This window comes from Poecile atricapillus, chromosome 3 (genome assembly GCF_030490865.1).
Source record: "Poecile atricapillus isolate bPoeAtr1 chromosome 3, bPoeAtr1.hap1, whole genome shotgun sequence".
NCBI classification, from domain to species: Eukaryota; Metazoa; Chordata; class Aves; order Passeriformes; family Paridae; genus Poecile; species Poecile atricapillus.
The window spans coordinates 2,060,178-2,077,417 of NC_081251.1; the positions used below are offsets into that span (position 1 = coordinate 2,060,178).

The 17,240-nt window shown below is 46.6% G+C and overlaps 1 protein-coding gene across 3 annotated transcripts in view; it reads right to left on the reverse strand.

Annotated features, from left to right (window-relative positions):
* The window catches only part of ELP3 (elongator acetyltransferase complex subunit 3), a 133,545-nt gene that overhangs the window by 32,061 nt on the left and 84,244 nt on the right, over positions 1–17,240 (reverse strand). For 2 of the 3 annotated variants that reach the window (XM_058834601.1, XM_058834600.1), the window contains exon 15: positions 14,325–14,783. The exons of the other annotated variant lie outside the window; for it this stretch is intronic. In XM_058834601.1, the coding sequence (XP_058690584.1) occupies positions 14,707–14,783 (77 nt within the window). In that variant the 3' untranslated portion in view covers positions 14,325–14,706. Of the gene's footprint in view, positions 1–14,324; positions 14,784–17,240 lie in introns of those variants that run through there. 3 annotated transcript variants of the gene reach the window in all.

Genomic DNA, 17,240 nt, shown 5'->3' on the forward strand with positions numbered 1-17,240 from the left:
ATATTATATTATATTATATTATATTATTATATTATATAATATAATATAATATAATATAATATTATATTATATTATATTATATTATATTATATTATATTATATTATATTATATTATATTATATTATATTATATTATATTAATAATTAATTACATTTATTTTATATTTATATTACATTACATTTATTTTATATTTAATTTAATATATAGTTATATTTTAATAATATATATTTATTTTATATTCAATATTTTATATATTTACATTATAACACCTTATAATTATATATGATTTTAAACATAATTAAAATTATAAAATTATAACCCGATGAATTATATTTTGAACCCCCATTAATTATTAATTAATTAATTAATAAATAATAATTATTATTTTTTAACCCAAATTCTTCATTATTTTAGCCCAAATTTTCCTCCCCTGAGCCAGGAGGGGATCTGAGGTTGTTGCTCCATCAGGGAAAGGAAATTCCCAGAAATCTGGGAAAGGCTGGAAAAGTTGGGAAAAATCCCCTCAGGTGACACAAAAAAAAATTAAAATTTGAATTTTTAAATTTGAAAATATTGATTTTTGAAGTTGTGGTGGGGACCCCTCTTCTCTTCCCGACAATAAACCTCGGGAAATTGGGAACGGGGTGGAAAAATCTCATTTCCAAATCCCCAAAATCCTGGGATTTAAGGGAGGAGCTGGGAATTCCCAGGGGCTGGAAATGGGGAGGGATGATCCAAATTTTGGGATTACGGGATTGGGATGAGATGAACTTTGAGTCCAAACACCCCAAAATTCCAGGATTTGATGATTTTTGACGTCACCTCTCCTCAGGGTTATCTACCTGAATTAAATTAATTTAGAAATAGAAATTTTATTTGATTTTTAATAAATTTATTGAATTTTTTAAAATACATTTATTGAATTTTTTAAATACATTTATTGAATTTTCTAATTCAGCGCGTTTCGCTGAGTTTTGCCTTCAGCGCGCACCCGTCGCTGGCCGCAGAGGCTGCTGGGAGTTGTAGTTTCCCCCATTCGGCGCATGCGCAGCACTGTCCCTTTCCGGCGTGCGGAGGAGGAGACGTTCGCTGATTGGTTGAGAGCGGTCGGTGGGCGGGGCTTGAGGCCGTGGCGGGAATTGCGGTGGTCGGAGAGTTCGGCGCGAGCGGCACCGGCGGGAGAGGAGAGGAAACGGCTGAGGGGGAGCACGCTGAGGGGAACCGAACCGAACCGAACCGAACCGAACCGAACCGAACCGAACCGGGCGGCTGCGGCAAGTTTCTGTGAGTGCCGGGGCTGAGGGGAACCGAACCGGCCAGAGCGGCTGTGAGTGTCGGGGCTGAGGGGAACCGAACCGAACCGGCCTGAGGGGCTGTGAGTGCCGGGACTGAGGGGAACCGAACCGAACCGAACCGGGTGGCTGGTTGTGGATGCCAGGGCTGAGGGGAACCGAACCGAACCCGGGGGCTGGTTGTGGATGCCGGGGCTGAAGAGAACCGGCCCGGCCCGGCCTGAGGGTCTGTGAGTGCCGGGGCTGAGGGGAACCGAACCGAACCGGGCGGCTGGTTGTGAGTGCCGGGGCTGAGGGGAACCGAACCGGCCTGAGGGTCTGTGAGTGTCGGGGCTGAGGGGAACCGAACCGAACCGGGTGGCTGTTTGTGAGTGCCGGGGCTGAGGAGAACCGAGCCGAACCGGCCTGAGGGTCTGTGAGTGTCGGGGCTGAGGGGAACCGAACCGAACCGAACCGGGTGGCTGGTTGTGGATGCCGGGGCTGAGGGGAACCGAACCGAACCGAACCGGGTGGCTGGTTGTGGATGCCAGGGCTGAGGGGAACCGAACCGAACCGGGTGGCTGGTTGTGAGTGCCGGGGCTGAGGGGAACCGAACCGAACCGAACCGGGTGGCTGGTTGTGGATGCCAGGGCTGAGGGGAACCGAACCGAACCGAACCGGGTGGCTGGTTGTGGATGCCAGGGCTGAGGGGAACCGAACCGAACCGTGTGGCTGGTTGTGAGTGCCGGGGCTGAGGGGAACCGAACTGAACCGAACCCGGGGGCTGGTTGTGGATGCCGGGGCTGAAGAGAACCGGCCCGGCCCGTCCTGAGGGTCTGTGAGTGCCGGGGCTGAGGGGAACCGAACCGGCCGGAGGAGCTGTGGGTGCCGGGACTGAGGGGAACCGAACCGAACCGAACCGGGTGGCTGTTTGTGAGTGCCGGGGCTGAGGGGAACCGAACCGGCCTGAGGGGCTGTGAGTGCCGGGACTGAGGAGAACCGAACCGAACCGGCCTGAGGGGCTGTGAGTGTCGGGACTGAGGGGAACCGAACCGAACCGGGTGGCTGTTTGTGAGTGCCGGGGCTGAGGAGAACCGAACCGGCTGGCTGGTTGTGAGTACCGGGACTGAGTAGAACCGAACCGAACAGGGCCGCTGTTTGTGGATGCCGGGGCTGAGGGGAACCGAACCGGCCTGAGGAGCTGTGGGTGCCGGGGCTGAGGGGAACCGAACCGGCCTGAGGAGCTGTGAGTGCCGGGGCTGAGGGAAACCGAACCGGCCTGAGGAGCTGTGAGTGCCGGGGCTGAGGGAAACCGAACCGGCCTGAGGGGCTGTGAGTGCCGGGACTGAGGGGAACCGAACCGAACCGTGCGGCTGGTTTTGGATGCCGGGGCTGAGGGGAACCGAACCGAACCGTGCGGCTGTTTCTGGATGCCGGGGCTGAGGGGAACCGAACCGAACCGTGCGGCTGGTTGTGGATGCCAGGGCTGAGGGGAACCGAACCGAACCGAACCGTGCGGCTGGTTGTGGATGCCGGGGCTGAGGGGAACCGAACCGAACCGTGCGGCTGGTTTTGGATGCCGGGGCTGAGGGGAACCGAACCGAACCGTGCCGCTGGTTGTGGATGCCGGGGCTGAGGCAGCCGAGGGGCTCCGGCTGAGGGCGCGGAGAGGGCTCTGAGGTGCGTGGGGAGCCTCAGGAAAGAAGCCGGGAAAGGCTGGGAGTGAGGGAATGGTAGAAGGGAGCAGGGGGTGGTAAAAGGGGCTGAGGTGGGGAAGGGGATGAGGACTTGGCTGGGGAGGGAAAGGGAAGAAGCCGGGAAAGGCTGGGAGTGAGGGAATGGTGAGTGAGGGCGGGGAAGGAGCTGGAGCTGAGGTGGCCGGGGGGTCTTGGGTGGGAAATGGGGAAGAGCTGGGCCTGGGGAAGGAGGTGGTGGAAGGGCCTGGAGTGGGGCAGAGGGTGGGAAAAGGGGCTGAGGTGGAGGTGGGAAAGGGCTCCTGAGATGTTGGGAGGAGCGGAGGGGAGGTGGGATGGGAAAGGGAAAGGGGAAGGATTGAGGGGGTGGTATTTTTATCCGAGTGGGCGCGTGGGGAGATCGGGGTTTGGAGCCGCTCTGGGAAGGAGAGAGGGGCTGGGAATCAGCTGGGAGAGGGCAGAGTGAAAAGATGGGATTTGGGAAAGGAGCTGGGAGATCTGGACCGAGGCTTTGGGGAGGGAGGGGGATTTGGGAAGGGGGGCTCTGAAGGCAGCAGCAGCAGCAGGTGGGGTAGGAAGGTTGAAGTGGGGAGGATTGAGGGGTTGGGGAAGGAATTAATGTGGTTTAAGGGATAAATTTTAAGGGATAAATCTGACGGTGTCGAGGAGCACAGGGAGAAGGGGGATGAGGGGCTGAGAAGGAGGCGGGGGGAAAGAGAGAGGTGTAGGATTGCAGTGGGAATTTGTACTGGATAACGGAGAAATAACCTGGAATGGGCAGTTTGGGAGTGGGACAGGGAGCTTTGAGGTGAAGTTCGGGGTCAGCTTGCCAAGGGCTGGGGAGAGGGACGAGGAGCAGGGCATGGAGCGCTCGGGAATTGGAGCTGGAAGCGCAGGGACACGATGCCGGGCAAGAAAATTCCAAAGAGGGAAAAGCTTCAGTGCCAAACCAGCACTTGTGGCCAACTCCATTAATTGGAAAGTCAATCCTGGGGACCCAGGAGGTGTTGCCTTCCCTCTGCCCCCCGCGCAGGGAACGTGCCCACAGAGCCCTTTCCCCTCCTTTGGCAGCTCCCCGCGCCGGGGACGGATCGATGGCACTTCCCGGGTGGTCGGATCCCGCTGGGATTGTGCCGGAGAACGGCTCCGAGTTACCATGGATATGGCTTGGGCCGCCTCTCCTCAGGAAACCGTTGGGTTTAGAAGGAGTTTGTTTGGGTTTAGTTTGGAGTTTAAAAGTTGATTTATTTTTTTTTAAAAAAAGAATTTTTAATGCTCTCCCAGTTTTCCCTGCCATGAATCCAAAGCAGCCCTGATTCCTGGGCGGAATGGCCAAGGAGGGAAGGGTCAGGAACTCCTCAGAGACTTTCCAGGAGCTGGGAATGTTCACCTGGAGAAGGGAAGGGTTTGGAATTCCTCAGAGCCCTTCCAGGAGCTGGGAATGAGAAGGGAAGGGTTCAGGAACTCCTTAGAGCCCTTCCAGGAGCTGGGAATGTTCACCTGGAGAAGGGAAAGGTTCAGGAATTCCTCAGAGTCATTCCAGGAGCTGGGAATGTTCACCTGGAGAAGGGAAGGACCCTTAGATCCCCATCCAGGAGCTGGGAATATTCCAACTGGAGAAGGGAAGGGTTTGGAATTCCTCAGAGTTGTTCCAGGAGCTGGGAATGTTCACCTAGAGGAGAAAAGGGTCAGGAACTTCTCAGAGTCATTCCAGGAGCTGGGAATTCCCTTGGGATGGGGCTGGATCCAATCCCAGGCTGGGAATGGAGGGAATTCCATGGGGAAAGGGGGAGCTCGGGCCTGGATCTTGGGAAGGAATTCCCGGCTGGGCTGGAATTCCCAGAGAATCCCTGGGAATGTCCAAGGAAAAGCCGGAGCAGCCTGGGATTATGGGATGGGAATGGGGTGGGATTGAAGGTCCATGGATCACATCCCAAGGAATTCTGGGATTCCAGGACGCTCAGGATCCATCATGAGGGATTTTTATGGAATTCTGGGAAGGGAGACCCTTCCTGGAGTCCCCAGTTCCCAGGGAATTCCCAAAATTCCTTCCCTTGGGATGGGGCTGGATCCAACCCCAGGCTGGGAATGGAGGGAATTCCATGGGAAAAAGGGGGAGCTCGGGCCTGGATCTTGGGAAGGAATTCCCAGCTGGGCTGGAATTCCCAGAGAATCCCTGGGAATGTCCCAGGAAAAGCCAGAACACCCTGGGATATCGGGATGGGATTGAAGGTTCACCCAAACCATTCCAAGGTTAAAAACCCCCAAAATGGGATTTTTTTCCCATGAATTTAAAGCCCAGGACACAGAAAAAATTTCCCCAAGGGAATTCCCTGCTCTCTTCCCTGAATTTCCAGCATTCCCACGGATCCGGGATAATAAATATTGAATTTTGGATTTTTTCCTGGTTTTATCTCAGCAGGGATCGAGTCCCACCGGGATCTGGAAGCTTTTGCAGGAGCCGCCTCTGGAATTCTCTGTCAGAAAATTCCCGGAAATTCCCGGATTCTCTTCCCGGAAATTCCCGGATTCGTTTCCCAGCACAGTTTTATTTAAACGGACAAAACTTCATTTATTTGTACAGTCACTTTTTGGGGAAAACTCCCCAAAAAATCTCATTTTATCCCAAATTTTGGTGGTTTTCTGTTTCTGTTCCTTATCCACGGGGATGAACCTCGAGGAATTTCGGTTTTATCCAGGAGGAATTTTTCCATTCCCTCTTTTCAAGTGGTTTTTTGTCCCTGCTCTTCCCGAAAAAAAACCTCAGGAGAAACCACCTGGAAATGGAATTTCCAGCCCTGGATTCTCCCTTGGTGGAGAATTTGGTTCAGGGGGGTTTAATTGAAGATTTTTGGGGTTGAATTAGAATTTTTTCTGTGTTTAATTGGAATCTTTCTGGGGGTTTAATTAGAATTTTTTTGGTGTTTAATTGGAATATTTTTGTGGTTTATTGGGGATTTTTTCAGGCTTTAATTGGAATTTTTGGGGGGGTTTAATTGGAGATTTTTGGGATTTAATTAGAATTTTTCTGGGGTTTAATTAGAATTTTTTGGGGGTTTAATTGGAGATTTATGGGGTTTAATTAAAGATTTTTGGGGTTTAATTGGAAGAAGTTTTGTGGTTTATTGGGGATTTTTTGGGGGGTTTAATGGGAGATTTTTGGGATTTAATTAGAGATGTTTGTGGTGTAATTGGAATTTTTTTGAGGTTTAATTGGAATTTTTTGGGGTTTTAATTGGAGTATTTTCTGTGTTTAATTAGAGATTTTTTTGGTGTTTAATTGGAGTTTTTTGGTGTTTAATTGGAATTTTTTGGGTGTTGAACTGCAGTTTTTGGCGTTTATTTTGGGTGTTTAACTGCAATTTTTGGTCTTTATTTTGAGTGTTCAATTGCATTTTTCTGGTGTTTATTTGGAGTTTTTTGAGTATTTAACTGCAATTTTTTTGGTGTTTATTTTGGGTGTTGAACTGCACTTTTTGGCATTTATTTTGGGTGTTTAATTGCATTTTTTTGGTGTTTATTTGGAGTTTTTTGAGTATATAACTGCAGTTTTTGGTGTTGATTTTGGGTGTTTTACTGCAGTTTTTGGTGTTGATTTTGGGTGTTTTACTGCAGTTTTTGGTGTTGATTTTGGGTGTTTTACTGCAGTTTTTGGTGTTGATTTTGGGTGATGAACTGCAATTTTTGGTGTTGATTTTGAGTGTTTAATTACATTTCTTTGGTGTTTAGTTTGGGTGTTTAATTGCAATTTTTTTTGTCTTTATTTTGAGTGTTTAATTGCATTTTTTATGTTTTTATTTTGGGTGTTTTACTGCACTTTTTGGTGTTTATTTTGGGTGTTTTACTGCACTTTTTGGCATTTATTTTGGGTGTTTTCCTGCTGTTTTTTGCCGTTTATTCCCAATTTTCCGGCCTCGCCCCAGCTCCGTCTCCACCTCCCCTCCCAACCCTTCCGCCAAAACTCCGGGCGGGATCAAAATCCGCATTTTCTTCAAATATTCTCCCAGATCGACCCAAAACCTTTCCTAAAATAAACCCGGAGAGTTCTCAACCCTCGGATGCGTCAGCGCCGCCGTGGGAATTGCGCTTCCCGCTGCTTCCCGCTGTGTCCCGCCTGCTTTTCCCGGGAAAGCGCCGAGCCCGGGGCTGCAATCGTGGCAGGTAAATGGGGGAGCCCAATTTGGGTGGAAAAATGGCTTTAATGGATTTTTAATGGCTTTGGCTTCCCGCCAGGGACGGATCCGACGGCGGCTCTGCTTTTCCAGAGGGAAGGGAGGAGAATCCCAGAAATTCCGTGCGGAAAGGGCAGGAACGCGGAGATTTTGGTTGGAAATTTGGGTTTTCCCCTCTGCTGCAGGTTCTGGTTGAAGCAGTGGGGCACAAATCCATGGAGAGGATTTTCCTTTTCCCTTTTCCCTTTTCCCTTTTTCCTTTTCCTTTTCCTTTTCCTTTTCCTTTTTCCTTTTTCCTTTTCCCTTTCTCCTTTTCCTTTTTTCCCTTTCCCTCTTTTCTCCTTCCCCTTTTCCTTTCCCTTTTTTCCTTCTTCCCCTTTCCCTTCCTCTTTCCCCCTTTTCTCTCCTTTCCCCTTTTCCTTTCCCCTTTTTCCTTTTCCTTTTCCTTTTCCTTTTCCTTTTCCTTTTCCTTTTCCTTTTCCTTTTCCTTTTCCTTTTCCTTTTCCTTTTCCTTTTCCTTTTCCTTTTCCTTTTCCTTTCCTTTTCCTTTTCCTTTCCTTTTCCCTTTCCCTCTTTTCTCCCTCCCCTTTTCCTTCCCCTTTTTTTCCCTTTTCCTTCTTCCCCTTTTCCTTCCTCTTTCTCCTTTCCCTTCCTCCTTTTCCTTTTCCTTCCTCCCTTTTTTCTCCTTTCCTTTCCTTTCCTTTCCTTTCCTTTCCTTTCCTTTCCTTTCCTTTCCTTTCCTTTCCTTTCCTTTCCTTTCCTTTCCTTTCCCATTTTCCTTTTCTTCCTTCCTCTTTTCTCCTTCCCCTTTTCCTTCCCCTGTTCTCCCTTTTCCTTTTCCTTCTTCCCCTTTCCGTTCTTCTTTCTCCTTTCCCTTCCTCATTTTCCTTTTCCTTCCTCCCTTTTTTCTCCTTTCCTTTCCCATTTTCCTTTCCCATTTTCCTCTCCATTTCCTTTTCCTCTTTTCCATCCCCTTTTTTCTCTTTTCCATTCCCATTTTCCTTTTTTCTTTTCCTCCTTCCTCTTTTCTCCCTCCCCTTTTCCTTCCCTTTTCCCCCTTTTTTCTCTTTTCCTTTTCCTTCTTCCCTTTTCCCTTCCTATTTCCCCTTTCCCTTCCCCTTTTCCTTCTTTTTCCCCTTTTTTCCCTTTTTCTCTTTTCCTTTTCCATTTCCTTTTCCTTCCTCTTTTCCATCCCTTTTTTTCTCTTCTCCTTTCCCATTTTCCTTTTCCTCCTTTCCCTTTTCCCTTTTTCCCCTTTTCCCTTTCCCTCCATTTCTCACCCCTCGCTCTCTGTCCCTGTAATTCCTGGCAGGAATTCTCCCTGGGAATCGCTGCTGTGGGAACAAAACTCATCCCGGAATTCCGGGGGATCACGACCGGATCCGTCTGCTGGGATCCCCCCTTGGCTTTCCCACCCTCAATTAGGATTCCCCAGCCTTTTTCCCATCCCTAATTAAGATTTTCCATCCTTAATTAAGACTTTCCAGCCTTAATTAAGATTTTCCAGCCTTTTTACCATCTGGAATTAAAAATTTCCATCCTTAATCAAGATTCCTCATCTTTTTTTCCATCCTGAATTTAGATTTCTCCACCCTTTTTCCCCACCCTGAATTTGGAATTTTCCATTCTTTTTCCCACCCTTAATTAAGATTTTCCCATCCTTAATTAGGATTTCCCATCCTTAATTGGATTAAGATTTCCCCATCCTTTTTCCCCACCCTGAATTAAGATTTCCCATCCTTAATTAAGATTCCTCATCCTTTTTTCCATCTTTAATTAAGATTCCTCCATCCTTAATTTTATGATTCCTCCATCTTTTCCCCATCCTTAATTAAAATTTTCCGTCCTTAATTAAGATTCCTTCCACCCTTTTTCCCATCCTGAATTAAGATTTCCCACCCTTTTTCCCATCCTTAATTAAGATTTCCCATCCTTAAGATTTCCCATTTTTTTTCCCATTCTTAATTAAGATTTCCCATCCTTAATTAAGATCCCTCCATCCTTAATTGAATTAAGATTTCCCACCCTTTTCCCCACCCTGAATTTAGAATTTTCCATTGTTTTTCTCAACCTTAATTAAGATTTTCCCTCCTTTTTCCCATCCTTAATTAAGATTTTCCACCCTTTTCCCCACCCTGAATTTAGGTTTTTCCATCCTTTTTCCCATCTGGAATTTAGATTTTCCATCCTTAATTAGGATTCCTTCAACCTTAATTAAGATTTTCCATCCTTAATTAGGATTCCTCCATCCTTAATTAAGATTTCTCCACCCTTTTCCCCACCCTGAATTTAGGTTTTCCCATCCTTTTTCCCATCTGGAATTAAGATTTTCCATCCTTAATTAGGATTCCTTCATCCTTAATTAAGATTTCTCCTCCCTTTTTCCCACCCTTAATTAAGATTTCCCACCCTGAATTTAGATTTTTCCATTCTTTTCCCCATCCTTAATTAAGATTTCCCATTTTTAATTAAGATTTCCCACCCTGAATTTAGATTTTTCCATCCTTTTACCCATCTGGAATTAAGATTTTCCATCCTTAATTAAGATTCCTCCATCCTTAATTGAATTAAGATTTCCCATCCTTTTTCCCACCCTGAATTAAGATTCCTCCATCCTTTTCCCCATCCTTAATTAAGATTTTCCCATCCTTAATTAAGATTCTTCCACCCTTAATTAATATTTCCCATCCTTTTTCCCACCCCGAATTTTCTCCACCCCTTTTCCCATCCAGAATTAAGATTTTCCCATCTGGAATTAAGATTTTCCCATCCTTTTTTCTCCATCCTTTTCCCACCCCAGACCATCCCAGAGCTCTTCCGGCCCTGTTTTTCCGGGATATTTTTGGAATTTCCCACATGAGAGAATTCCAGGATTCCAGGAAAATTCCTCCTTTTCCTCCTTTTTTTTTTTTTCCCCACTCAGCTGCTGGATTATTTTTATTTTTATTTAATTTTATTTAATCTTATTTAATTTATTTAATTTTATTTAATCTATTTAATATTATTTTTATTAAATTTATTTAATTTTATTTAATTTATTTAATTTTATTAAATTTATTTAATTAATTCAATTTCATTTAATTTTATTCAATGTTACTTAATTTTATTTAATTTTATTGAATTTATTGAATTTTATTTAATTCATTTAATTTTATTTAATTTTATTAAATTTATTTAACTTTTAAAATTTTATTTAATCTATTTAATTTTATTTAATTTATTTAATTTATTAAATTTTATTTAATTTTAGTCAATGTTATTTAATTTTATTAAATTTTATTAAATTTATTTAATTTTATTTAATTTTATTGAATTTATTGAATTTTATTTAATTCATTTAATTTTATTAAATTTATTTAATATATTTAATTTTATTAAATTTAATTTTATTTCATCTATTTGATATTATTTTTATTAAATTTATTTGATTTTATTTAATCTATTTAATTTATTTAATTTATTCAATTTTATTCAATTTTATTCAATGTTATTTAATTTTACTTAATTTTATTAAATTTATTTAATTTTATTTAATCTATTTAATTTTTATTTATTCTATTTAATTTTATTAAATTTATTAAAAATTATTTAATTCATTTAATTTAATTAAATTTAATTTTTAATTCCACAAAACTCCACAAATTAATAAAACTTTGGGAATATTTTTCTTTTCCCGCTGGGGAAAAAACGCCGAGCGTTTCCTTGGAATTCCTGACACCTCTTTCTTTTCCTTGTTTTCCCAAGTTTTTTGGGGTTTTTCCCAAAAAACCTTGGGAAAAAACGGGAAGAGGAGATAAAAGCGGGATAAAAACGGGAAGAGGAGACGATTCCCTGGGATTTTCCCTCCTTCCCGCAGCTCAGGAGTAACAATTTAACCAGGAAAAAAAAAAAGGAAAATCCAGGGAAATCCCAAAAATTCGGGAATGGCGGTTGGAAAACCTGGAAAACGACGGATTTGGAAGGAAATTCCCAGCTTTTCACTTCCAGAAATCCCGAAGATCGGCCGCGCCCTCGGGAAGTGGAGGAAGGCGTTTCCCAGCGGGAGCCGCTCCTGGAATTCCGCGCTTTGGGATGAGAGCGGTGCTGCCGGTGGGTGAAATCCCGATTTTTCCTGGGATGTAATTCCGGATCTTCATCCACAGCCTCGCCTCTCCCGAAGGAAAAAGAGGGAATTCCTCGAATTCCCAGGTGAAGGCGAGGGAAAATCCCGTAAGTTTTCCGTTCTTCCGTGTTTTTTTCCTGCCTCGGAGCTTCCTGGAATGCCGGAGCTGTGATTCCTCGGATGCCTCAGACCTTTCCGTGTTTTTCCATGGGATAAATCCCACGGCTGGCAGAGATCCGGGGGCTGCGTTTATCCAGGGAAAGGTGAAATCCCGGCTGGATCCGCTCCCTCAGTTCCGTTCTCCTCGGAAATTCCGTGTTCGCCCCCAGAATCGTTCCGGGAATTGGAAATCCCGGCTCAGCCCAGGCAGGAAAAGGGATTTTTCCATGTTGGGCTCCTCCAGAAGTGGGGGATTTTTGGGAATTCAATAAATCCTGGAAGGAGGAGGTTGCCTGTGCCAGCTGGGAATTCCTTCCCAGGATCCCACCCCGTTTCCCAGTGGGAAAAATCCCAAATCCCAAATCCCAGCTCTCCTGGAGCTCCCTGAGGCTCGGGAAGTGGCTCCGAGGATTCCCAGGATCCTTCCCTGATCCAGCTGCACATTCCCGGCTCTCCCAGCCTGGGATTGGATCCATCCCCATCCCGAAGGAATTTCAGGATCCAGGGGATTCATTGGGAATCTTGAGGCTTCCCTTTTCCACCCCTGAATTCCATAAAAGTCCCTCGGGATGGATCCTGAGCGTCCTGGATCCCATAATCCCAGAATTCCTTGGGATGGGATCCCAGGGTGCTCCAAATCCGCGGAGGATTTCATTGTCCGAGGGGGAGGGAGAAGCCCGGAATTCCAGCCGGGATAAAGGGATGGATCCTCAGGAGAAGACGGAATTCCCGTCACCCTGCACTTCCTTGGATACCCGACCTCTCCCCAGCTCCCGCCCCGTGCTGCTTGGAATTCCTGGGAATTTTTCCCGGTTTTTCCCTCTGTTCCAACTTTTATCCTGGAAGTTTTGGGTCTTCCCAGCTCCAGGTTTCTCTTCCAGAGGTTTGGGATTGGGCAGATCCTGGGATCCGTTGGGTTTTAGGGACAAATTTGGGGCTTTTTTTGTCTTTTTAGATGTTTTTAATTAAGGAGTGGTGAAAAATCAACTTTTTTCCATCGGGAAGGGAGGGGGAGGGGCTGGAATTTGGCAGCTCCGGGCTGATTATCCTACGGATTCCTAAGAGTGGGAATTCTCATGGAGCAAAAAACTGGAATAATCCCCCAAAATTCCAAAATTCCGGAGCGCTGGAAAAAACCAAACCAGCCAGAAAATCCCTTGGAGCGGCTCTGGTGCAGGATGAGAGGAAAAAAGGGAATAATTGGGAATATTCCCGAATTTTTTTCCCGGGAAGGTTTTTTCCAGCCCCGTTCTCCCAATCCCAGCACACAAAACACCGGGAACAACTCGGCGGCCTCGATATCCCAAGGAATCCGCGGCGCTTCCGAAGATCCCCGAGAAGCCGGGAAGTTTCTGCGCGGCTGAGCCCGGAACGAGCCGGGAAATAAATGGGAAGAGCTAAAAATAAACCCCCGAGGGAAAAACTGCTTTGTTTCCCTGTCAGCTCCCAACGGATCGGCTTCCGACAAAATAAAAAAACAGGGAATGGATCCGACGTTTCCCGGTTTTGCCGGAGGGCTGAGCTCCCAGGGAAGCGTGAGCTCGGCCGGCTCCGGAAAAAAAGCGGAGCTGTCACGGCTCCGACGTCAGCGCCGTCCGTAATTGTGTCAGCGGTGACAGGACAACCAATTTTCCGGGAAATTTCACCCATTCCCAGCAGGAATTGCATCTCTCCCAAGGCAGACTTTGTCCTTTGATGGTGTCGACAGCTGAGCCTGACCCTTTTTTTCCAGGGGATGGAAAAATCCGGTTTTCCTTGGATCATCCCAACTTTATCCCGGGATATTTTGGCGTCTCTCTGACCCCACGCTCCGGATCACCAAGAGCCTTCCTCATGGAATTCCTCCTCCTCTTCCCGGCTTTTCCGAGCCCTTGGCGCCGGCAAAGCTTCCGAGGGCTCCTGAGGGGATTCCAGCCCCGCTTTTGGTTGAAATCCCACAAAAAACAGGCGGAAAAGGTCGGAGCTCCGGGCGCTCGCTCCCAGATTGAAGTCGAGCTTCCGGAGCTCTGGAATTGCCGATGTCCAGGGACTCTCCGACTTCTCCTTGGACACTCCCAGGGATTCTCTGGGAATTCTCTTTCAGGGCCTCCCCACCCTCCCAGCCAGGAATTCATTCCCAAGATCCCACCCCAAGCTCCCCTTTCCCAGGGAATTCCCTCCATTCCCAGCCTGGGATTGGATCCAGCCCCATCCCGACTCCTCTCCGGGAGGGAATTTCAGGATCCAGGGGCTTCACTGGGAATCTCAGAACACTGGGAAGGGTTTCCCTTCCCTTTTCCATCCCCAAATTCCACAAAAACCTCTCGGGATGGATCCTGAGCATCCTGGATCCCAGGATCCCGGAATGATTTGGGTGGGATTCATGGATCTTCAATCCCACTCCCTTTTTTTTCCCAAGGGGAAAAAGAACAGGATCGTTTGGGAAGCAGGAGGCTGCAGCAAAGTTTGATCACGATGGGCTCTGCTCCTCTCTCCTGGGATCCGCCACGGGCGGGCGGTGCCGGAACATTCCCGATTCCCGCCGGGATGAGAGATTTGATTTGGGAATTTTTAGGGAAAATGGGATGGGATGAGAGCCTGAAATCTGGGAATTTTTAGGGAAAATAAAGTAGGATGAAATCCTGAATTTTGGGAATTCTTTGGGAAAATAAAGTGGGATGGGAGCCATTTGGGATTTGGGAAAATGGGATGAGATCCTGAATTTTGGGAATTTTTTTGGAAAATAAAATGGGACCAGAGCCATGAGATGGCGGCACCCTCGGAGATACTCCGGGATCACAACCCCGGCCCGACGGGATCTGCCGGGAGAGGGGAGCTCCTCCCTGGTGCTGTCACCTCAGAGGGACAATCCGGCTTTTCATCCTGATCCCTCCCAATCCCGGGATTTGGGATCGCTTGGGATGGACAGAAGCAGCCGGGCCCGGAGTAAATAAATAAGCACGGAATTTATTCGCTCTTAAAAAGCCGACAGCATCAGAAAAGAGGCGTTTTTCCCACCAGGCCGCTCCAGAGGGTCCCCAAATCCTGAAATTTCACCCCTCAAATGTGGCTGTTGGAGCCCATCCCGAGGATTGAGACACCTGGAATGTCCCTGGACTCTCCGGGGGGAACGGGATGATCCCAGGGCTGCTCTAAAATCCTGGAATTTTATGGAATTTAGGGATCACCAGCATCATCAAGCCCACCCCTGGAGCTCTGTGCGGCCGGGGGCTTTGGCAGAAGCGAGTCCTGGGCTTTATTCCCGGGCTAAGTGTCATTCCTGGGATAATCGCCGTGTCCTTCCCGTTCTCCCGGGATCTCCGGGAACATCATTCCAGCATTTTCACCATGTAGGGCCCCTCCAGCTCGTAGCCGATCTTCCTGTAGTAATTCCTGGTGCCGACACCTGCCAAGAGGAGGAGAAGAACGAGGTTTAATTCCGTGGGGACAAAGCTGGAAAAGCCAGGACAGGCCCTGGAAGGAGCTCGGCCTCTCCAGGCTCGGCCGCTGTGCCGGAGCGGGGGCGGTTCCTCGTTAACAGCCGGACTAATTACGGTGTTGTTCAGGCAGGAGCTGCAGCTGCTCCATCCACCCCGGATCGTGCCCCCCGTCCTTTGTCTCGGGAGAGGAACCGGCGCGGAAAACCGGGAAACGCCAACCCCAGGCACAACAAAGCCCAGACAAGGGCCCAGGTGCGGGATCATTCCCAGGAACCGAAGGGCCCTACAACCCCCCGGGCTCATTCCAGGGGCTCTGGGAATGAGCTCGGCTCCACTCCAGGTGCTCGAGTGGGCGCAATCCAATTTCCTCCTCCTTGGAGCATCCTCCAAGAGCCTCTTCCCTCTCCTTCCTCCCTGGAAGAGCTTTTCCCGCTGGAAAGGCGGGATGGGCCCGGCTCCGCATCCTTCCCACCTCGGCTAATTAGTCACAGATGCAGTAATTACTCATCGGGGAGGGAGGAGGGATTCGGCATCACCGGCGGCACTGGATGGAGAGGACTCGCCTCTCTGGCAGGAGGAGCAGCCCCTCTTTGCTCCGATCCCTCTCCAGCCTTCCTGGAAACTCCAGGAATCGGCCGGAACGGGCAGGGAATGACCCCGGTAACCCCTTCCTGCCCATGGGATTGGTTAAAACCATCCTCGGCCGTTTCCGAAATGCACATTCCGGGAGTTCCTGAACGGATTGAGATCCCAAAAAATTCCTGTCCAGCATTCCCGTGCCCCTGGATGGTCTTTAAGGTCCCTCCCAACCCCAACCACTCTGATTCATCCCACGATTCCAAACTGGATCATTCCAGGTGTAGAAAAGGCACCCGAAGCCCAGAAATGTCCTTGTGCTCCCCATTCCAGCAGCTGGGAAATCCCTGGAAAACCACAAAGAGCCCCAAACTGGGGAACAGCCGAGCAAATTCACTCGGAATTTTGGAACCTGAAACCATGGGAGAGCCCAAATCTGCTGCAAACATCCGATCCCCGCTTCCTGATCTCTGCCTGGCAGGGTTGGGATCTCTGACTTGGAGTAAAACATGACCTGAACCAACAGCTTGGCCAAAATAAAAACATCTCATCAGCAGAGCAGATGAGGAATTCCGGCTCTGGAAGATCATGAAAACACAAAAGATCATGAAAACGGGAAAGATCAAAAAAACCAAAAGATCAAAACACGAATTTTGGCTCTGGAAGATCATGAAAACACAAATGATCATGAAAAATTAAAGATTAAAATACAAATTTTGGCTCTGGAAGATCACAAAAATATGAAATATCATGAAAAATGAAATAGCAAAACACATTGGCTCTGGAAGATCATGAAAATATGAAAGATCATGAAACACTAAAGATCAAAACACGGATTTTGGCTCTGGAAGATCACAAAACCAGGAAAGATCACAAAAACACAAAAGCCCAAAACAGATTTTGGCTCTGGAAGATCATGAAAACACAAAAGATAATGAAAACACAAAAGATCATGAAAACACAAAAGATCACGAAACCACAAAAGATCAAAATACTAATTTTGGCTCTGGAAGATCACGAAAAGACGGAAGAGCAGGAAAATGAAAGATCCAAATATGGATTTTGGCTGTGGAATATCACGAAAACACAAAAGATCATGAAAAACAAAAGATCAAAACAAGAATTTTGGCTCTGGAAGATCACAAAAACATGAAAGATCACGAAAACACAAAAGCCCAAAACAGATTTTGGCTCTGGAAGATCACGAAAACACGGAAAAGCAGGAAAATGAAAGATCCAAACATGGATTTCTGGCTCTGGAAGATCACAAAAACATGAAAGATCATGAAAACATGAAATATCAAAAGAACATGAAAGATCAAAATACAAATTTTGGCTCTGGAAGATCACAAAACTATGAAATATCATGAAAAATGAAGTATCAAAACACATTGGCTCTGGAAGATCATGAAAATATGAAAGATCATGAAACACTAAAGATCATGAAAACACAAAAGATCAAAACATGGATTTTGGCTCTGGAAGATCACGAAACCACGAAAGATCACAAAAACAGAAGATCAAAATACAGATTTTGGCTCTGGAAGATCACAAAAACACTAAAAATCACGAAAAACGGAAGATCAAAACCCGAATTTTGGCTCTAGAAGATCATAAAAACACGGAAGAGCAGGAAAATGAAATATCAAAACATTGATTTTGGCTCTGGAAGATCATGAAAACACAAAAGATCATGAAAAAGACTAAAATACGGATTTTGGCTCTGGGAGATCACAGAAACACAAAAGATCATGAAAAACAAAAGATCAAAACACAGATTTTGGCTCTGGAAGATCACAAAAACATGGAAGAGCAGGAAAATGGAAGATTCAAACATGGATTTTGGC